Below are 23,905 nucleotides of genomic sequence, written 5' to 3' on the forward strand. Positions count from 1 at the left end.
TCTCTCCTATCAGGCACCCATGTGGAGTCAGTGACCTCATCATCCCCTCCCTCCTCATCACTGGAGCAAACCTGGCAGTATGCTGCAGCTGGTGGAACATGACTGCCAGATTGCTGTCCTTCTTGGGCATCCCCTCTCTCTGGGCTCACGCTACTGCCTTCCTCTAGCTGGGTATCATCATCAGAGCCTTAAAAACGCTGGGCATCCTCCTGGAACATGTTCCCACTGTGCTCAAACAGTTCGGGGGACTCCTAGGGAGGACATGGTGGGTCTAGGGAAGGAGTGACTGATGCCATTGAGACACGGCAAAAGGCCGCGTTGGCAGCTGCTTTGCCAGTACCCTGAGCCTGGGTGAGAGAGGATGAGGAGGCTGAGGAGGGATTGGTGATCCACTCTACCAAGTCTTCAGCATATTGCAGCTCAACACGTCCATCTGCCGAAAATAAGGACAAGCGTGTCCCATGGCCACGTGCTGATGAGGATGCACTCCATGACCAGCACTGTTGCCTCTAGACATAGCACCTGCTTGCCCTCTTTTATTGGCTCGTGGCTGTCTGCCTCTCCTTGTTGGCCTTCCAGACATACTAATGGCCTGCAGGGAGTTGAGAAAACCAGCAATTGGGGTAGCTTTAGGTGCACACTGAGCAGATGACACAGTACACCGACTGTAATTACTGCAGCTGCCTGCCTGTGGTATAGGATCTGAAGAACACCAGCAATTGGGGTATCTTTAGATGCACACTGTGCAGATGACCCAATACACCAATTGTAATTACTGGAGCTGCCTGCGGTATAGAATCAGCAGAACACAAGCAATTGGGGTCGCTTTAGGTGCACACTGTGCAGATGACACAGAACATCAACTGTAATTACTGGAGCTGCCTGCACCCCTTATGCACAGGCCAGCGCTGCTCAGACCCTATTATCGTCTAATCCAATAACAAAACCATGGAAGAGTAGGCACAAAAAGGAAAGGTTTCAATAATCTTTCTAAATAAACTCACGCTCTAAACACGCCATATTTTCATTTTCATTGCAAAGTCTATATCATTAAAAATAATTCTCCAAACACATTATCACAAATAAAGAGCTGACCCCTTTTCACATTTTACACACCAAATTGAATGTACCCGCACATGCACATTATAGGTATGTTTAAATTACGCATGCCTATAGGTGTCAGTTCCTGGGCCAGCCAGTTGAGTTATCATACTCAGAACTTGAATCTACCCTTCGGGTGAAGGACTTGGAGAAGCCCACGTCCCAGCTCTATGGGTCCCTGCTTGTTGCTGCCAGTCCCGAATTGTCCTCCCTCCATAGGAAATGGGTGGGTGACATCCCAAAACTGGATGATGATGACTGGAGGGAGATTTGGGACTTTCCCTTCTCCCATCTAGTTTCAACAAGAGATAAACTAGTCCAGTACAAAATTCTGCAAAGAGCTCACTACATGCCCCACAGGCTCCATAGGATGTTTGCAGCATACTCTCTGTTGTGTTGGCGTTGCTCACACCAACCCGGAGAGCTTTTCAACACTTTTTGGAGCTGCCCTGCAATTCAGCATTCCTGGCAGGAGGTTATTCAGGTGATTGTAAAGGTCGCCAAGAGCCACGTTCCTTATGATCCTAAATACTGTCTGCTGGGGTTGGTTGAACAAATGCCAGTGATTAAAGCGTGAAAAATACTTATATCCCTACTACTGTATTAGGCTCGTAAAGTCATCACGATAACCTGGAAACAATCATCCCCTCCAACCTGCTAGATTAAGGAAAAGCCTGATAAATGCCAGCTTACCCTTATACAGGGCCACCTATTCGAACAGGGGTTGCCCACAAAAGTTTGATAAAGCGTGGACATGTTGGCTAGACGATGACACCACAGCAAATGAAGAAGTAAGAAAGACGTAGCTTAGACCTATATTTCAAGTGAATGAACCCAGATATTCTTTCATTTAAATATCCTGCTAACACCAGTTTGAGCACAGATCCCCCCTGAGCTGGAGCCTCTCCCCACCTTGGGGTAGTAGTTTTAGTTGTTTACGTTAAGTTATATCAATGTTAAGTCATGTTGCTGTGACATGAGAATTGCCCCTCTTGAGCAAATAATGTTTGGCCGCTAGTGGGCTAGTTTTGTTTTGAATGAAACTGAAAACTTAATAAAAAAGATTTTTCAAAAAAAGAAAAAAAAAATTCTCCAAGAAGTTAACAAAAAAATATTTTCATAAAACTTTTGTGTCTGTTTAAGGTGGAGCCACCTCAAGGAGATGGAGATGACACGGCGCTAAATGCGATCAAACTGTTATGTACAAGACCTGGGAACAGAGACATTCATGTAGAATTAACATCGTACGCTGGAAGGTATGCCCATACACTTAACTTTTTTACCTTATGCAAAACCCAACAATAAAATAACTCCATCTTGAGACTCACAAACTCCCCGCAGTTCTCAGAAGGATATACAGTACTAGATCCAAATATACAAACAAGAAAGGGCTTGCATCCTTCACCGATTAAGATATGTTTTTATTATCCTAAAAACAACTTTAAAAAGTGCAGAAAGGATCACAATCTATTCCAACAGCTGGTTCACATACATGTGTGATTTTCTGACATAGTAAAGCTGGTTACACGTTACAATCTGATTGTACAATTTCCTTTAACTATAGAGTACAAAGGCCTGTCTGGTTGGAAATATATTGAATAGATTATACAGTAAAACCTTGGATTGCGAGCATTCGTTCCAGAAACAATTGTAATGTAATCCAAAGCACTTGTAGTTCAAAGAAAATTTCCCCATAAGAAATAATGCAAACTCAAATGATTTGTTCCACAACCATTTATTCATAGGTCCTTCAGTTTACAGTCCATATAAAAAGATTCTAGCAACGTGACCAGATTGTGTAAGCATAAAATGTCCATCCACAAATGGAAGCCTCTACAAGATAATTAGAAGCAAAATCCAGCAGGAGCTACAGAGTATAAAATAGAAGAGAGGCACCTCTAAGTGTAGCAATATGTTGCTAAATGTTGTACCTTTATTAAATGTAACCATATTGCTACACTAAGGGCCGGTTCACACTGCGAGCCGCAGCGAGGCGTCTCCGACTTCCTCGCCGCGACTTGCAGGGGGGGTCAGCGGCGACTTGCAGAGGACTTCTGCATAGAAGTCAATGCAAGTCGCCCCCGAAGTCGCCCCGAAGTAGTACAGGAACCTTTTTTCTGAGTCGGAGCGACTCGAGTCGCTCCTCTCAGAACGGTTCCATTGTACTCAATGGGGACGACTTGCGGGAGCGAGGCGAGGCGAGCCGTGTCGCCTCGCCTCGCGCCGCAGTGTGAACCGGCCCTTAGAGGCACCTCTCTTCTCTTTTATACTCATTTGGGACATGACCCTACTTGTACATCAAGACATTGCTTGTATATTAAGTCAAAATGTATTTAAAAGTTTTGCTTGTCTTGCAAAATGCTCTCAAGCCAAGTTACTCTCAGATCAAGGTTTTACTGCATAGGTAAACCCTTAGATTTTTGTTAACTCTAAAGGAGATTGAACTGAGGTTGTAGAACCCTATTGTAAAGTATATGGCTAGCCTAACTACTTGCAGCCAGCCCACAGTAGATTCACTGCGGACGGGTGGCACAGGCAGGCCGGACAATGTACTCATATGAGCACGCCCCCACCAAACCGTGCTGTGATTGGACACAGCATGAGCTTGACAACAGAATTTAGCCAATGATTCTGGCTGAAATCAGCTGATCGGCTGTGTCCAATCACACACAGAGTTCTGAAAAATAATGTGAAGGAATCTACAAACCCCTCCCGCCTGCGCACCCTGGAAATATTTTATATATATATATATATATATATATATATATATATATATATATATATATATATATGGAAGCACCCCCTACTTTTATAGCTATGCGTGAGATCTCACTTAAAGTACTCAGTCTTTAGTCTTCTTGTCTTCGCTAGCAATGATAATTCCTTATAATTTGTAATCCAAGGGTTAAAGTAATTAAAGTTGAGTTAAGGATGATCCTAGTGTTGCTTCTGTAAATATAATACAGTGCTTGAGATGTGATAGTAAGTACGCCTTATGCCTGCCTAGTGTCAGTTGCTATACTCCTCCTCCGTGGGACTATGGATCCCAGCGAGGCCTGTATATAAGTCTGACTAAGTGCAAAGTTTGGAAAACTGTGGGCCGCAACCCGCTCACCAGCTGGATCGGAAACGCAGTATTGTAACTTTATATATATATATAATTATAATCAGCAGGTAGTAAAGCTGAAAGCCTCAAATGTGTAAAGAAATTAGTGATTCCATACCCTGCTAACACATAAGTATGATGAATGTGAAATTATACAGTATTATTACAGTATTAAAAGTCCAATAACCACCACCAAACTGTCCCCACAAAGTGCTAGTGCAGTCTGCTGATCATCAAACAAATTTTATTGTGATATCTTCAAATGTGTAAATCCTTCCACCGACTTTTAGGTAAGTATCCTACTCACCAGATGGGATTCACACCCATCATAGGTAGTCAACAACAGCAAACAGGTACTCTCCAAATAACAGCAGCTCAGGAATAACACGACCGCCAGATGAATGGTATGTATATATAAGGAATAAAGAATAAAACTCCTCATGGCATAGTATCGTTAAAAGATTTATTATTAAACAACAGAATTACACTTGCAAGACAGTAGATAAGATCACGCTCATAAACAAAGCAAACCTGCATTCCAAACGGTGGAACTGACGTGACAGGTATCACGGGAACCTATGCGTTTCGTCAGTAGAGTCTGATGTCGTCAGGGATCATGTGATAGAGCCCGTCACCTCCTTGTTATATACACCAAAACTGTGAGTGGGTATACCTAACTAAAATAAAGCTAGGATATGTGGCGCTACATATCCTATCTTTATTTAAGTTAGGTATACACACTCACAGTTTTGATTTATTAAGTGGCGGCTGTAGATAGAATTTTTTACACTTGTTCATAAAGCGCAGTGGGGTACACAAGGAGGGGCGTTTTATTTGTGCACCATCAGTTTGGTTCTTATATACACCGCCATAAAAAAGGATAACAAATCCGTTGTTATCTTCACAGCCAGTAAGCATTACGGAGTCATTTACATTTATAAGTAGACTTCCTAAACTAAGGGATATGTTTATTATTAGTTGGAAAAAGTTTATTAAAAAATATATGAATAAATAAAAATAAAATAGTAATTCCAATGGGGGGTTAAGAAATAACTGCCCCTAGAGCCTAATAATTATATTGCCCTTAGGAAACTGGCCTTCACATGCCATCTAGTGGAAAATAATTATATTACAAACCAATATTGACAAAAAATATATAATTGATGTAAATCAAGATATATACTAACAATAAGACCACTAAAATAATAGGATAAAAAATAATAGGATAAAAAAGGATTGGAACACCATCACAATCAACATTTAATTAGAAATGAAACAATTTAAATCAATATCAATGTTCATACCTTGAACTACCTTGAACCTTGAAATATCTTTATCTGCTGATTGTTAAACTTTCTAGAATACACATGTTTCTATTGTTGTGTAGGATCTGGGCCTGCTGTCCCTCCATCCCTCTCTCCCTCTGCCTCCATCCCTCGTTCATCTCAGACACTAACCACACCACCTTAGAGCCACGCCCACTATTTTGCTGAAACCATGCCCATTTTTTTTGCCAAGTGGGGTGGGTCAAAAAGCAAGGGCGGAGTCTGGCACCCCCCATCCTAAATCTTCACCAGCCGCCACTGCCACCACCCTATCACAGTCCCACTATAAGTAGATGATTAACACCATTAGTGTATAGCGTCTATAGCTGTGTAAATTTCAGTATAAATCCCATAGTTTGTAGAGACTAAATATAACAGATGGGACATATGCTGGATTGTAGTGTCTCTATGCTTGGTAATATATGCTAGGGGACTCTGAAGGCTGCTGTTCATTGTAATATTTACTCTGTTGGATTTTGTGAATGTTTTTTCAATGTTTTGTCTGTTGCAAGTATCTTGTGAACTTTTTTTTCTGTGCTGTGACTTAATAAATACATCTCTCCGGATGAACCGATTGCTGCAGGAATTAACTTGAATTATAATAATTAATATTCATCCTGCTACAACTACATCACTACAATGATTACAGTGGGTCATATAAAAATGGTGAGCTGCTTTCCATAGGTGATGGATTTGAATGCACAGATTTGTAATTTATGACTTGAGCCTCGGTGAAGCAAGATTAAATTGACTTTTATTAGCATATTGTGACGAAACGCGTCAGCGGAGCGAGGAGCCAACGTCACTGCGTACGCAATTCCCGGAAGGACGGGTTGCTATTCAAAGCTGGCTGGCTCGTATATATTATGCGTGTTTGAAAGTTAATTTTGTAAGTGTAATCTTTTTTGAAAATTATTTTTTATTTAGTTTTATACAATACATGTTATAACAAGCCACACATTGTGGGCAACAACTGGCCACAAACTTACCGGTACAGAAAACAGTACAACATAAAAGGTATCACATAAACTTGTGATGTATCCCCCCCAACTTTGCCCAGATAGGTACACAAACATTCCTACCTCCTGCTGGAAGGAGTCTACCATAACACAAGGATACAGTTCCACAACTTTCCATATGATATAGCAGATATCATCCATGCGCCCCACCCCCATGGTTCGATTAAGGAGAGTTGCCCATCCCCAAATATGCAGTGCGCCAGTTCTTCGACCACTCACTAATTTCTAGCCCTTCAAATCAATCTCCTCACCGAGTTACTATGCCTACCAAAGATCCTGGGCTGTGTTCTAATGTGTGTAATCTGATGCTGTGTCCATTCAAAACAGTCCATGTAAAGTCATAGAAGTCTGGGCAACAAGACATCTAAGTATTGCTTGTACCACTCCGCTGGGAGCCCATCTGGTCCCAGCGATTTCCCATTAGGAAAGGATGCAATAGCTATCGCCAATTCTTTGTCCGTGAAGGGGGCCTCAAGGCTGGCCACCACCTCATCGAGCAACATCGGAATCTGGAGGGGGCCCAGGAGGTCAGTCAGTACCTGTTGGTCATACGGTGGTATAGCAAAATAAAGGTCCACGTAGTATGCTTCAAAAGCCTGCATGATACCCTCCCTATCACTCACTTTGTTACCCACACAAGGTATAGCCACATGTGTCTGTGTTTCTGCAGTCAGGTACGACAACAGCTTCCCATTTTTATCCCCTTTCTCAAATAGTTCCTCAGCCCTGTTTCTGCAATTACATTGAGTGAGGTTTTGGAAGTGTACTAATAGGGCCCTTCTAGCCATCTGCAATTCAGTTAGGGAGGATGTGGAGAGTGTCTTAGCATGTCCCTTAGCACACTGTGTTTCACGAGCCTGGAGTTCATCGGACTTGGAGTTTTTCTCGACCCGTGCAGCTTTAATGGCTGACACATATGCCCCTCTAGTGGATGCTTTGAACGCGTCCCACACTACAGGTCCCCTTGTCCAGCCCTCATTGTGTTCCCAATATTCCTGTAAATGAGGGGAAACCAGGGCCTCAACCGAGGGCTCACTTACCCATCCAGGGTGCAATCTACAGGACCCGCTGCGGCCACCTGCAGCAAGAGTCAATTTCACCTGTAAAGGGGTGTGGTCAGACAGACCCCAATCCAGGTAACTGACCTCTGAGATATGGGGCAACAACATAGGACATAGACAACATAGACAGGCAGTTCAGTGCATACGAGACAGAACCAGAACTTCCGCATCTACCGGATTGGTGTACTTGGATTGCATGGCACATTCCCCACATCCGATAAGGCAGTCACTGCAGGAGGGAAAGGTATTGACGGATGGCCTTGACATCAGGTAATATTACTTCCAAACAGTCCATTCATACTACATCTCAGGTATTAGTCACATCATATACAGTGGTGTGAAAAAGTGTTTGCCCCCTTCCTCATTTCCTGTTCCTTTGCATGTTTGTCACACTTAAGTGTTTCCGAACATCAAACCAATTTAAACAATAGTCAAGGACAACACAAGTAAACACAAAATGCAATTTGTAAATGAAGGTGTTTATTATTAAAGGTGAAAAAAAATCCAGACCATCATGGCCCTGTGTGAAAAAGTGATTGCCCCCTAAACCTAATAACTGGTTGGGCCACCCTTAGCAGCAACAACTGCAACCAAGCGTTTGCGATAATGTGCAATGAGGCTTTTACAGCGTCCTGGAGGAATTTTGGCCCACTCATCTTTGCAGAATTGTCCTAATTCAGTTACATTAGAGGGTTTTCGAGCATGAACGGCCTTTTTAAGGTCATACCACAACATCTCAATAGGATTCAGGTCAGGACTTTGGCTAGGCCACTCCAAAGTCTTCATTTTGTTTTTCTTCAGCCATTCGGTGGTGGACTTGCTGGTGTGTTTAGGATCATTGTCCTGCTGCAGAACCCAAGTTCGTTTCAGCTTGAGTACACGAACAGATGGTCGGACATTCTCCTTCAGGATCTCTTGGTAGACAGCAGAATTCATAGTTCCTTTTATCACGGCAAGTCTTCCAGGTGCTGAAGCAGCAAAACAGCCCCAGACCATCACACTACCACCACCATATTTTACTGTTGGTATAATGTTCTTTTTATGAAATGCAGTGTTCCTTCTACGCCAGATATACTTGGACACACACCTTCCAAAGAGTTCCACTTTTGTCTCATCGGTCCACAGAATGTTGTCCCAAAAGTCTTGGGGATCATCAAGATGTGTTGTGGAGAAATTGAGACGAGCTTTGATGTTCTTTTTCCTCAGCAGTGGTTTTCTCCTTGGAACTCTGCCATGCAGGCCATTTTTGCCCAGTCTTTTCCTGATGGTGGAGGCATGAACGCTGACCTTAACTGAGGCAAGTGAGGCCTGCAGTTCCTTGGACGTTGTTGTGGGGTCTTTTGTGACCTCTTGGATGAGTCGTCGCTGCGCTCTTGGGGTAATTTTGGGCGGCCGGCCGCTCCTGGGAAGGTTCACCACTGTTCCATGTCTTCGCCATTTGTGGATAATGGCTCTCACTGTGGTTCGCTGGATTCCCAAAGCTTTGGAAATGGCTTTATAACCCTTTCCAGACTGATAGATCTCAATTACTTTCTTTCTCAATTGTTCCTGAATTTCTTTGGGTCTCGGCATGATGTGTAGCTTTTAAGGATCTTCTGGTGGACCTTACTGTGTCAAGCAGCTCCTATTTAAGTGATGCCTTGATTGTGAACAGGTGTGGCAATAATCAGGCCTGGGTGTGGCTAGAGAAATTGAACTCAGGTGTGGACAACCACAGTTATAGTATGTTTTAACAAGGGGGGCAATCACTTTTTCACACAGGGCCATGATGGTTTGGATTTTTTTTCACCTTTAATAATAAACACCTTCATTTACAAATTGCATTTTGTGTTTACTTGTGTTGTCCTTGACTATTGTTTAAATTGGTTTGATGTTCCGAAACACTTAAGTGTGACAAACATGCAAAGGAACAGGAAATGAGGAAGGGGGCAAACACTTTTTCACACCACTGTATGTATATATATATACAGTGGTGTGAAAAAGTGTTTGCCCCCTTCCTCATTTCCTGTTCCTTTGCATGTTTGTCACACTTAAGTGTTTCGGAACATCAAAACCTCACTTGCCTCAGTTAAGGTCAGCATTCATGCCTCCACCATCAGGAAAAGACTGGGCAAAAATGGCCTGCATGGCAGAGTTCCAAGGAGAAAACCACTGCTCAGCAAAAAGAACATCAAAGCTCGTCTCAATTTCTCCACAACACATCTTGATGATCCCCAAGACTTTTGGGACAACATTCTGTGGACCGATGAGACAAAAGTGGAACTCTTTGGAAGGTGTGTGCCCAAGTATATCTGGCGTAGAAGGAACACTGCATTTCATAAAAAGAACATTATACCAACAGTAAAATATGGTGGTGGTAGTGTGATGGTCTGGGGCTGTTTTGCTGCTTCAGGACCTGGAAGACTTGCCGTGATAAAAGGAACTATGAATTCTGCTGTCTACCAAGAGATCCTGAAGGAGAATGTCCGACCATCTGTTCGTGTACTCAAGCTGAAACGAACTTGGGTTCTGCAGCAGGACAATGATCCTAAACACACCAGCAAGTCCACCACCGAATGGCTGAAGAAAAACAAAATGAAGACTTTGGAGTGGCCTAGCCAAAGTCCTGACCTGAATCCTATTGAGATGTTGTGGTATGACCTTAAAAAGGCCGTTCATGCTCGAAAACCCTCTAATGTAACTGAATTAGGACAATTCTGCAAAGATGAGTGGGCCAAAATTCCTCCAGGACGCTGTAAAAGCCTCATTGCACGTTATCGCAAACGCTTGGTTGCAGTTGTTGCTGCTAAGGGTGACCCAACCAGTTATTAGGTTTAGGGGGCAATCACTTTTTCACACAGGGCCATGATGGTTTGGATTTTTTTTCACCTTTAATAATAAACACCTTCATTTACAAATTGCATTTTGTGTTTACTTGTGTTGTCCTTGACTATTGTTTAAATTGGTTTGATGTTCCGAAACACTTAAGTGTGACAAACATGCAAAGGAACAGGAAATGAGGAAGGGGGCAAACACTTTTTCACACCACTGTATATATCTAACCCGCTGGAAACAAAAGTGAGTACACCCCTAAGTGAAAAAAAATTCCAAATTGGGACCAATTAGCCATTTTCCCTCCCAGTGTCATGTGGATCGTTAATGTAAGGTCTCAGGTGTGAATGGGGAGCAGGTGTGTTAAATTTGGTGTTATCGCTCTTTCTCTCTCATACTGGTCACTGGAAGTTCAACATGGCACCTCATGGCAAAGAACTCTCTGAGGATCTGAATAAAATAATTGTTGTTCTACATACAGATGGCCTAGGCTATAAGAATATTGGCAAGACCTTGAAGCGGAGCTGCACCACGGTGACCAAGACCATACAGAGGTTTAACAGGTCAGTTTCCACTCAGAACAGGCCTTGCCATGGTCAACCAAATAAGTTGAGTGCACGTGCTCAGCATCATATCAAGAGGTTGTCTTTGGAAAATAGACGTATGAGTGCTGCCAGCATTACTGCAGAGGTTGTAGGGGTGGGGGGTCAGCCTGTCAGTGCTCAGACCATACACCGCACACTGCATCAAATTGATCTGCATGGCTGTAGTCCCAGAAGGAAGCCTCTTCTAAAGATGATGCACAAGAAAACCTGCAAACAGTTTGCTGAAGACAAGCAGACTAAGGACATAAATTACTGGAATCATGTCCTGTGGTCTGATGAGACCAAAATAAACGTATTTGGTTCAGATGGTGTCAAGAGTTTGTGGCGGTAAACAGGTGAGGAGTACAAAGACAAGTGTGTCTTGCCTACAGTCAAGCATGGTGGTGGGAGTATCATGGTCTGGGGCTGCATGAGTGCTGCCGGCACTGGGGAGCTACAGATCATTGAGGGAACCATGAATGCCAACATGTACTGTCACATACTGAAGCAGAACATGATCCCCTCCCTTCAGAGACTGGGCTGCAGGGCAGTATTCCAACAGGATACTGACCCCAAACACACCTCCAAGACGACCACTGCCTTGCTAAAGAAGCTGAGGGTAAAGGTGATGGACTGGCCAAGCATGTCTCCAGACCTAAACCCTATTGAGCATCTGTGGGACATCCTCAAACGGAAGGTGGAGGAGTGCCAGGTCTCTAACATCCACCAGCTATGTGATGTCATGGAGGAGTGGAAGAGGACTCCAGTGGCAACCTGTAAAGCTCTGGAGAACTCCATGCCCAAGAGGGTTAAGGCAGAGCTGGAAAATAATGGTGGTCACATAAAATATTGACACTTTGGGCCCAATTTTCACTTAGGGGTGTACTCACTTTTGTTGCCAGCGGTTTAGACATTAATGGCTGTGTGTTGAGTTATTTTGAGTGGACAGCAAATTTACTCTGTTATACAAGCTGTACACTCACTACTTTACATTGTAGCCAAGTGTCATTTCTGCAGGGTTGTCGCATGAAAGGATAGAATAAAATATTTACAAAAATGTGAGGGGTGTACTCACTTTTGTGAGATACTGTATATATATATATATATATATAGAAAGGCCAGTATGGTGGCCTGAAATTATGGGAGGAGCCCGGTGGAATATATAACCAGCCGTCCGCCCGTCTTCCTCGTCGGTTCCGGTGCGCGATACCTGATACGTCAGATATCAAGGGCCGACTATCCTAGACCAGACGCAGTGAGCCCGTTCGTGAGTTCCCGCGTTGTTCGTCTCCGTCTTGATCGTCTTCCCGTTCATCAGCGTCCGTGGGTTTCGCCGTCGGAGTGTCGTCTTACCCATCGAATTTGTCGTTACACGTCGGGCCGGCTGTTGCAGGTAGGGCTTCGGCACCCCCTTTTGGGTTCATGTATTACGATGTCCCATCAACATCCCCTGAACTCACGAACCGCTCGGATGTTTTACTGTGGCTCTCGTACTCATGTCACTGTTTCTACTTTCGATGTAGTCGTTATCACCTTCGGTCGATCACGCCACGTCAGGCGATTCATTCGCAGGTACGACATTCGAAACCGTTCGACTCCCCGAGCATTTCGATTAGTATCGGTCGAATCGTTCGACTCACAGCCGACTGCTTGTTACGACAAAGCAAGCAGTCCGCACGTATCGGTTGGTCTGCTCCAGTTCGAATATATCTCATCATTCATGCAGTTGTGTTATGTATCTCATGTCATCTCATTTTCAATCATTTCAGTCCCACTCATTTCTACCGTTGCAAATCATTTCTGTCACTAGCCGCGCTCCGGAGCGAATCCTGTCGCACCGCTGGTGCACCGATTCGCTTTGAAGTGCCCCAGGGTTCGGCCTCATTTCTGTACATGCTCCAGAGACTGAGTCACTCGCAGGTTCACGCACGGTCCCTGATTCTTGTCTTTGTCATGGCATACCATTTCTGTCACTTATTACGCTCCAATTCGAATCCTGTCGCATTTTTCTATGCACCGATTCGTCCTGGTGTGCCCAGCTGCTACGCCTCATTTCGGTACATGCTCCAGAGACGGATTCTTTTTTCGTAACCTGCAGTCCAGTCGTTGAATCCGGTCTCTGTCATGGGATATCATTTCTGTCACTTATTACACTCCAATTCGAATCCTGTCGCATTCTTTTATGCACCGATTCGTTCTGGTGTGCCCAGCTGCTACGCCTCATTTCAGTACATGCTCCAGAGACGGATTCTTTGTTGTAACCATCAGTCCAGTCGTTGAATCTTGTCTCTGTCATGGCATATCATTTCTGTCACTTATTACGCTCCAATTCGAATCCTGTCGCATTCCTTATGCACCGATTCGTTCTGGTGTGCCCAGCTGCTACGCCTCATTTCAGTACATGCTCCAAAGACAGGATTCATCTGTTTGGTTCAAGGGCTCGTCCTCTGATTCTTGTCTTTGTCATGGGTTTTTCATTTCATTTCACCTATCACGTTCCGGTACGAATAGTCACATCTGTGTACCAAATTCGTCTCGGTGTGCCCCAGGAATGGCCTCATTTCAGTACATGCTCCAGAATCCGTTTCGTGCTCGGTCGCAAGTTGTGGCATGGCGATCCGGATCTCTGTCATGGCAGGTTCTCTCATTTCACTGTCACATACCGCTTCCCGGCTCGGGTCCAGTTAATTCTTCAATGTTTGGATGCCTGCCGGGGGCCTTGCTCCTCGGCCTCATTTCATTATAGATTGCCTCAAAAGGGAAAACACAGCTTTGTTTAGGCGTGTTTCGCTGTTTTCTCCACATACAAGCGTAGACTTCTTGCAATCGTTGCAAACACACATCCAAGCGTAGACTTCTCGCAATCGTTGCAAGCACGCATCCAGACATAGACTTCTCGCAATCATTACAAGTACGCATTCGAGCATAGACCTCTTGCACTTATTACTAGCACGCATTCGAGCATAGACCTCTTGCAATCGTTGCAAGCACGCATTCGAGCATAGACCTCTTGCAATCATTGCAAGCACGCATTCGAGCATAGATCTCTTGCACTCATTACAAGCACGCATTCGGGCATAGACCTCTTGCAATCGCTGCAAGCACGCATTCGAGCATAGACCTCTCGCGATCATTACAAGCACGCATTCGAGCATAGACCTCTTGCAATCGTTGCATGCACGCATTCGAGCATAGACCTCTGGCGATCATTGCAAGCACGCATTCGAGCATAGACCTCTTGCACTCATTACGAGCACGCATTCGAGCATAGTCCTCTTGCAATCATGGCAAGCACGCATTCGAGCATAGACCTCTTGCAATCGTTGCAAGCAGGTGTCCAGGCACAACTTGTTGCAATCATTGCTGGCAGGCACTTCTGGCTTGCTCAATAGATTGCTTTAGGGAAAACCTGGATACCTTCCTAAATGTACGTTGTATTACGGGGTACTTATATTTATAGGTATAGTTGATCCAGGGAAAAAATCCGATTGCCTCTCGAGGGGTCAGGAAGGAATTTTTTCCCCGGCTGTAGCAAATTGGCCTATGCTCTGTTGGGGTTTTTTTTGCCTTCCTCTGGATCAGCTGCGGGCGTGGAATTGGGTCGGGTTGTGTGATACCTTATTTATTTTGATTTGGTTGGACCGGATGGACTTCTGTCTTTTCCGGCCTGGCTACCCATGAAGCCTACCATAATTCCTTGCAGTCGTTGCAGGCACGAGTCCTGGCACAACTCCTTGCGTTAGTTGCAGGCACGCATCCTAGCATAACATCTTGCAGTCGTGGCAAGCACGCATCCTGGGTAACATCTTGCAATCATCGCAAGCACGCATCCAAACATGCATTCAAGCACAACTCCTGTAGTCTTCGCAGTGCACATGCGGTAACACGAATTGCTCACAGTCACTACGTATACATCTCCAGTGACAAACTCCCGGGCAATTGTCGCAAGCACATGTTTAAACACAACTTTTAGTCATGCCAAGGCTCGCGACTTAGCATAACTTCTTGCAATCATTCGTTGGCAAGCACGTTCTCAGTGGCGCACAAACTGGCTACACGTCATTTTCAGCAGCACTTAATTGGCCACTCGTCTCCTGTGGCTTTTCTTACAAACCACTCACTGTTGTCTGTCTATCCGTCTCTTCCTTAGGACAGTTGAGTTCAGCTTCCGTCCCGCACCAGGATCATGTTGTCACACGCAACTGGCTTCTTCCTGTAGCACGCCCAGGCTATTTCTAGCCAGCGTTCAGCATTTCTTATCCTTACAGTGCACGGAGAGCCATCTGTCGTTACGGCCCATACAGCAAGATCCCCACCACGAGGCATCCAGAGGCATCAGCCCATAGCTAACGGCAAACGCTCGCCATCACAACTGCCATCTTTAGGGGCATATTATATCCTCGCATATTCTCCAGTCTAGTCGTCCAAAGACACCTACAGTCCCTACACGGCATGTTGAGTTCGCTATGCGCATCATCCCTCAGGGTCGCGCCTTGTGTCACGCCTATTGGTCTTACTGTCCCTCTCACAGGGTCCAGAGCAAGTCCTCAGCCTGGATCCCACGGCAATAGCAGTCCTTGCTATGCGGGAGGAATTCCTATCGTCTGGGAATGGCGTCTCCCTGTTCATTCCCTCCGTGTCTTCCCTTTCGCCCCAGGTGATGACCGACGCAGCGGCCTCCACGGGCTTGCGGCAGTTTTTTTGGCCACCTCCGGCTCGCAGCTCCCTGGCCTCCCCAGTTACTGGCAATTCCTGGCTGCGCCAAGGCGTCCTCTCTGTTGATTATGTCCTTCCTACGTCAACTGGTCCAGCTCTTGTTGTTGTTTCAGTTCAACATCCATTGTTCCTTTATCCACGGTAAGTTCAATCAGGCAGCGGACGCCCTCTCCCGCTTTAACCTTGTCTCTTTTCCGATCAGGTACCCGGAGCCGGACCGACATCAGCAGCTATCCCGGACTGGTCTCAACTAACCCTGGATTAGCCCCTCACCTCCTAGCAGCTACCCAACTTGTCGATCACTCCCTTTCCCGCAATACCCTCAAGGCCTATCAGTCAGCCTGGAGGGCCTTTAACCGCTTCATCACGTATCACAGCACAGTGACGTCCCGTGTCAAGCAAGTCGTAGCCTTCATTTCCTACTGCCACTCGCAGTTGGTGTTATCCGTTAATACGATCCGGCTATACCTGACCGGTGTATAACATTTCACGTCCCTCCAGGACCCTACCGTACCCTCCTTATTTTCTTACCACACCGTTCGGGCTGTTATGCGCAGTGTCCAGAAGCGCCAGCCGATGGCTGGCACCAAACCACCGCCTTTCACAGGAGACGTTCTAGAGCTATGTCAGATATCCTGGCCACTTCACCTTTCGGTCTCCACATGAGTGGCATTTACAAGCAGCCATACACCTGGCCTTCTACGGCTTCTTACGGCCAAGCCAGTTTACTTGTAGTAGCCTCACAGCACGCATGCTGTACAAGCACCACCTGGTCCGATACGAAGGCCATTTCATCTTACACTTAGCAGTCTCCAAGACGCAGCAGCTTGGCTCGGGTATGGACATACACTTCTATAAAACCAACAACCGCTGGTGCCCGGTCACTGTTCTCATCCGCTTGTTGACCCTTTTGGCCAACCAACCAGGAACTGGCCCGCTTCTGCCTTTTCACACGAAATCTCTCAACGCAGCCCAGTTCATTGAGCATGTCAGGATACTCCTGGGCATCCTTCACCTCAATCCTGCTCACTACTCCGGACATTCATTCCGTATCGAAGCAGCTTCTACTGCCTCCCGCCAAGGGGTCCCGGTCCATGTTATCAAGAAATTGGGTAGATGGAAGTCCTCCTGTTTTGCCCGTTACATACCCAATCTGCAAATAGTGATGGCCCAGGCCTTTGTCAGACTCACCCAGTGGCAGTCTTGATTCAATAAAGTGCAACCCCTACCTGGATGTTTTGCCCCCTTATTTTGGCATACCGTACGTTAGACCAGGGCACACTTTCAGGTCCATTTCAAGTAAGCGAGTTTATGTTAACCTTGTTTGTCATCCTTATCCGTATCGGTCTGAGGGCTCTGGACCATAAATAGAAAGGCCAGTATGGTGGCCTGAAATTATGGGAGGAGCCCGGTGGAATATATAACCAGCCGTCCGCCCGTCTTCCTCGTCGGTTCCGGTGCGCGATACCCGCCCACCCATCCCCTTTGTCAGGGCATTTCTCTAAGCATACTCCTCAAGTGAGTACTCATTTCACCCATTTCATATTCATTTCATTTTTAAGGTATGCCCCCTTATTTTGGCATACCGTACGTTAGACCAGGGCACACTTTCAGGTCCATTTCAAGTAAGCGAGTTTATGTTAACCTTGTTTGTCATCCTTATCCGTATCGGTCTGAGGGCTCTGGACCATAAATATATATATATATATATATATATATATATATATATATATATATATATATATATATGGTTTTCCCAATGAACTGCCATAAGAAAAATCCAAATGAATGGGATTTTCAAACCCTTGAAGGAGACTGGATTTGTCTTCTTCTCGAACAATTAGATTGCAGAGAAATTCCTCCATCGCAACTGTAAGGTGAGAAGTGTATTGTGATACAAGCCTAGTTCATTGCTGTGCTAACACCAACCACAATCAGAATTGGTTTTGATTACAGTGTTTGGTGAAGTTGTCCTTTAACCCTTTCCCACTGACGATACACAGATATGCTGCCTCACATAAGTGGGCCTTTATCACATACCTGTGTACCTGTCTTTGTGCTGAGAGCGTGCCACACATCGGGCTCCCAGCACAGAGGCCAGGCTCTCACCAGGAGCCCCAGGTCCTATACTAACGATCAGGACCCTGGACTCCCGGTTCCCGGTCACCTGATCGCTGTGATAGCCTTTGATTGGCTATCACAGTGATCAGTCACTGGGAAGTCCACCCATGAGTTTACTTTTAGTTCTTAATGGAGATGAAGATGTAAATAAACACAAGTGTGTACAAAAAATAAAAATAAAAAATCAAGGTTTGATCTAGGTCAGTGCCAGGGTTAGTTAGGGTCAAGGTAAGGGTCAAAAGTCACGATCAGTATATTTTGGGTAGGATTTTTTTAATTGTTTAAATTAGTATCAGTTAGTGCCAGTGTGTTTTAAGCCTTGTACACACAATGAGAATTTCAGTCGAATGATCGTCTGTTTTTTTATTTTTTTTGTTTTATTTTTTGGTTTTTTTGCATGCTAGTCTCATATAAAGTGGTTACTAAACTTACTTCTCATACGACAAAAATACAACTTTGGAAGTGATGTAATGCGTTGTGTCGTATTGTAATGTATTCTTTCATTTCCGAACATGCACGGTCTTGCACTTCTGATTTTTTTTCGGACTAAAACTGTACTAATTAAAAGAAAATAGTTTGTTCGTACAAGAAAAATTTTCATGTTTGTCTTTTCGGATCATTTCCGATGAACTGTCATGATCACCTCTCAAAAGCTGTGTACTAATGATCCGATTATTATTATTATTATTATTATACAGGATTTATATACTTTACAACTTGAGCACAGACAGCAGTGGTGGCCTGTCCATTAGAGGCACATGAATGCAGCCCCCCCCATCCATGCGTCCAGCCCCCTAATCTATATGCAGGGTGCCAGATGCATGGATTCCAGACAGGTTTTTTTGTTTTTGTTTTTTGAAGCACGTGATTAGAGTTCTAATAGGCCTCAAAAAAGGGTGGGCTTGGGGCGCAGAGTACTGCGCCCGAAGCCCACCCAGTTATGTGACAACAGCAACGGCTATTATACCCGGCGACAATAGCGTCGGCGGGTGGATCAATTGCCCCCCCTACCAGCCGCCACTGGTAGTACAAATACAATACACTTTAATATTGAATCAGACGGCCCTGCTCATTAGAGCTTACAATCTAAGAATATCATACGATTGCTTCTAAAGTGGTGTTTTTTGTCCAATTTTCTGATCGTGGGTCCTAGGTTTTAGGAAGCATAAAAAAAAAATGTGCACCATTATTTCTGGGCTCTACTATGGGTGCAAACAACAAATAACATACATGTGTGCAGTATCGCTGCGATCGTCAGGAGTAGGAAACTTTATTTTGAGTTATTCTTTGGTGGAAAATGATGGTAATAGCAAGCATTATACAGTACAGCTAAATTTAAAAATAAAGGATTGTTTTACTATTTTGTTTGGTGGTTTCCCCCCTGCATCGTCTCCCAAGTCCCATCAGCCGCTTCTGCTCCTGGCCAAACGGGTCTTAGCAATCCCAGCCAATCAGGTCTCAGGACCCGCTTCCTGATTGGCTGGGAGGAGAAGCAGGAAGACATTAGCGAATATTAATTTGCTAATGTCACACAAGTGGGTGGGCTCCGGGCGCAGCCCTCTGTGCCCCAAGCCCACCCTTTTTGAAGACAATTAGAACCTCAGGCTCTAATCATGTGCTTCAAAAAAAAAAAAAAACCTAATTGAAATCCATGCATCCGGCGCCCAGCATGGAGATTAGGGGTCGGCGCATAGATTAGGGGAGCAACTTCCCTGTGCCCCTTATGAGCGGCTACCACTGCCTTTGATAATAAAAAAAATTCAGGAGATATCCAAAACAATTTTTCCACACAAAAAACAAAACAAAACAATGTACAGTTTAATCCACCTGGATACACAAAGCAGTTATGAACTGAAGATATATACAGTTTTACTAACACATGTCAAAGCTGCAAAATTGTGTTCAGGCGTTAGTATTTGTGTTACCCTCAGTCACTCAGGGGGCTAATAAATTCCCTCACCCCATTGAGTGCAGTTTACCCAATACCGTGCTCACCTTTAGCCCTAATATAGTCATTTTTGCTGTATAGTCCTGACCGGCATCATACAGCCTCCAGAAAGAATACTGTGATGGAACCTGTCCCCCCACACTACACTTAAGTGTTTCCATCAGTATACCTCTTCCTAAGTCCTGGAACACGAGTCCAATGGATCTGGCTATAGGGACCCCCAAGATCCAGACAACACCAGTCTTGGAGTACATCAAGAATAGTCTTTTATTTGAGATCTCACACAAATATATACAGCAGTATGACTAAAACCTAACCTAATTGGCACAAGCTAATTATTTAATCATTGATCCAGACTAGTTGACTGAGAGATAAGACTTTACGTCTCCTAGCTCACTGACTATTCAATACACATTACCATAAACATCAACACAGGGTTAATTAGCACAAACAACAATATGTGGAATACTCTTGCAAGCCAGACTAGACTCATTTACACAACAGACAGGTGGCTGGAGTTCATGACATTAGCATCTAACAGTTTGTGTCCCAACAGTGTGATTCAGTCTATTGCTAACATGGCATATACATATCCAGAGTCTATGTGTCTTGGGGGGGGGGGGCATGGACCTGAATCCAAGTAACACCACCTCAGGGGTCCCCAGGCATACAGCTCACAAAGAGCACCGTTCCCCCAAATGCCAGGGCCCATAATGGGTCGGCAAGGGGCTGACATTCAATCCCCTCCAAAAGCCTCTGTCCCAGCTAGGTCTGTCACAAATACCAGCTGGCTCCTATTCACACTTTGCATGTGACCACAACCACACTCATTCCCATGGGTTAGCTGTATTGATGGTGGCCTCCAGTGTTTCTGTAGAGCACAACTGTCCCATAAGCGTGAATAGGGGCGCAGTGCTCATGCTTAGTATGAACTAAAGACAGTCAGAGGCTTTCTATTTGAAGACCGTTTGGCACCAGAGTTGGCCACACAGTGAACATCGCTATATTAGACCTGAAGGTTTGTATATTACCAGATGAGCTACTCTCAAGTGAGTGGAAGCATTGATTAAAGGATAACTTCACCAAAGGTCTGGTTGTCTTTAAAAGCGAACTTGTGATTTTCCCATGCAAGACAGTCCTTATGCCCCGTACACACGAGAGGACTTATGTCCGACAGACTTCCAAAGGAGTTCCGCCGGAGTTCCGCCGGAGTTCCGACGGAGTTCCGACGGAGTTCTGACAGACTTTTCGGCCGAACGGACTTGGACACACACGATCACACTAAACTCCGACGGATTCGAACGTGATGACGTACGACCCGACTCGAATAAGGAAGTTCATAGCCAGTAGCCAATAGCTGCCCTAGCGTCGGTTTTAGTCCGTCGGAGTAGCACACACACGAGCGGAGTTTTCGAAGGGGACCGGGTCCGGCGGAGTTCCTTCGGGAAAATTTGAAGCATGCTTCATTTCTAAAGTCCGTCAGACTTTGGCGAATCAAAAGTCCGTTGCAGCCCACACACGATCGGATAGTCTGACGGACTCGGTCCTTCGGACTTTGGATGTTGAAAAGTCCGCTCGTGTGTACGGGGCATTAGATTGACTTGAAGTTTACTTCAGTGTTCTCCTTTTCAGAACAGTGAAAGGGGAGGTGTTTATAAGCAGTGGCTGTAAGCATTTAGGTGCATGGTCAACATTCAAATGTAACTTGAATGTAAAGCCAATTGCCTATTATTGCTGCAGTGCAAAATAAGCAGATCTCCATAGACCAGCAATGAAATTATTTTTGTTTTTCTCTACAGATGGGGAAGTTGGACTGGTATTCGGTGGTGTCCCTCAGGGTTTCTCATCAGTTTTGCACTGCAAGTTGAGCGGCCCATTGGCGATGGTGACGATACTGCAGCCAACAACATCATGTTCCAATGCTCTGATAATAATGTCCTGACAGGTAATGGTGGAAGATGGGGAACTTTTAGTGACTGGAGTGAGAGATGCCAATCTGGAATTTGTGGCATCATAACCAGAGTGGAGCCTGCCCAAGGAAGAGGAGATGACACGGCCCTGAATGATGTCAAGTTCAGATGCTGTTAAAATCAGTATTACAATCAGAAACAAAAAAAGAGTAATATGAAGATTTACTTGAAATAAAATGATGCATGCTATTGTTTTAAATAAATAATACTTTAATAAATAAATCAAATGAGATGGTCAATGTGTTGTGTTTTTAATATGATAAATGTGTCATGATACATTACGATAAATAAGTATCAAATAGCAAAAAGAGAACTTAAAGGATATGAATGAAAGTTTAATCTAAATATAACATTGGGTATGGAATATCCTTACTGATATAATGCCTAAGTTCTAATGCCCCGTACACACGAGCGGCATTTCCCTCAGAAAAAGTCAGATGAGAGCTTTTGGTCGGAAATTGCGACCGTGTGTATCCTCCATCAAACTTTTGTTGGCAGTATTCCAGCCAGCAAAGGATTGAGCGCAGGTTCTCTATTTTTCGGTCGGAAAAAGTTCCTATCCGAAAATGCGTTTGTCTGTATGCAATTCGGATGCACAAAAAAATCACACATGCTCGGAAATATCAGTGCCCAGCAATGCCACCTATCAGTGCCCAGCAATGCCGCCTATCAGTGTCACCCATAAATACTCATCAGTGTAGCCTTTCAGTGCCTGGTGTCGTCTATCAGTGCCCATCAGTGTCCACCATGAGTGCATATCAGTGCCACCCATCAGTGTCGTATATCAGTGCCACCTATCAGTGCCCATTGTCAGTGCTTAATCAGTGCCCACCTTATCAGTGCACATCAATGGAGGAGAAAACGTACTTATTTACAAAATTTTCCAAAATTTTATAACAGAAACAAAAGAAAAACTTTTTATTTTTTTCAAAATTTTAGGTCTTTTTTTTAATTTGTTTAGCAGAGTTGATCAAATACCACCAAAAGAAAGCTCTATTTGTGGGAACAAAATGCTAAAAGTTTTGTTTGGGTACAGTGTTGCACGACTGTGCAATTGTCATTTAAACAGCGACAGTGCTGAAAGCTAAAAATTGGCCTGGGCAGGAAGGGGGTGTAAGTGCCCGGCATTGAAGTAAAGAGCAAGCAAGGAGTTGGGGACCATCTTTTCTCAAAACATGGTAATGTGTTCCCGAATACAAAAAGATTGCAAGAGGCCTTGAGACAAGCGGCCATATTCTTCCAAATAAGAAAAAAGAGCACATTTTTCAACTAAATGGACTTTAACATATATTGAACAATATCAAGGGAGTATAAAAATAGAAAGATATTTATTTAATTTACCATAATAAAAAAAAAAAAAATATATATATATATATATATATATATATATATATATATATAATAATAATAGATATAACACATATATAGAAATGAAACAATGATTAACTGAGCACAGTCAACTGGTATCACTATATGAACCACATGTGATGGAGCCTCCTTACACCCAACGTGTTTCAGGATTTATTCTTCAAGGGTGCAGGGAAAGGAGGAATTCATCTAAAGTATAAAATATGTAATCAATCCACTTTACATAGGACATTTATGCATATATACAATTTGCGTAATGGGTTTGAATAATATTTACTTACATAATAGTAAGAGGTGAACAGATTTTCAACGTTTCATTCATTAACATTAAAAATTGCAGACAAAGCAGCATGTGACAGGTATGCCGGTGGAGCTTTTAATTCAAGATAGGCAAGGCAGACACAGAAGAGTGTGATAAAGAAAAAACTGCAAATTGGTGTCTCCAAAGAGGTACTGTAAGTCAGTTAACTCCCATACCATGAGCACCAGGCCGATCCCATGGACATACTGAAGCCTGGTGAGGAGATCCCTATATCGATAATAATAATAAAGTATTGCATATACTTTATTATTATCGTTATAGGGATCTCCTCGCCAGTTAACTGACTTACCTCTTTGGAAACAGTGGCTAGGAAATGAACTGTATAAAATTCTCACAAGTGCAACAGCACAATAATGCTAGCACCTGATCTCCTGTTTAAATCTTTTAAAGCCGTAATGTACTGTCGTTTTGACACCATTTCCTGGCCAATTTTATGTTTCAGTGTAGACACTT

The 23,905-nt window shown here is 44.1% G+C and overlaps 1 protein-coding gene across 1 annotated transcript in view; it reads left to right on the forward strand.

Annotated features, from left to right (window-relative positions):
- The window catches only part of LOC143961449 (vitelline membrane outer layer protein 1-like), a gene marked incomplete at its 5' end in the record, with an annotated part of 33,174 nt that extends 11,288 nt beyond the window's left edge, over window positions 1-21,886 (forward strand). The window contains 2 exon segments of the mRNA XM_077470742.1: window positions 2,245-2,357; window positions 21,592-21,886. Coding sequence (XP_077326868.1) covers window positions 2,245-2,357; window positions 21,592-21,880 — 402 coding nt within the window.
- Between the last annotated feature and the right edge of the window lie 2,019 nt (window positions 21,887-23,905).

This window comes from Lithobates pipiens, unplaced genomic scaffold (genome assembly GCF_037356315.1).
Source record: "Lithobates pipiens isolate NorthernLeopardFrog02 unplaced genomic scaffold, aLitPip1_a1.2 Scaffold_8, whole genome shotgun sequence".
NCBI lineage: Eukaryota > Metazoa > Chordata > Amphibia > Anura > Ranidae > Lithobates > Lithobates pipiens.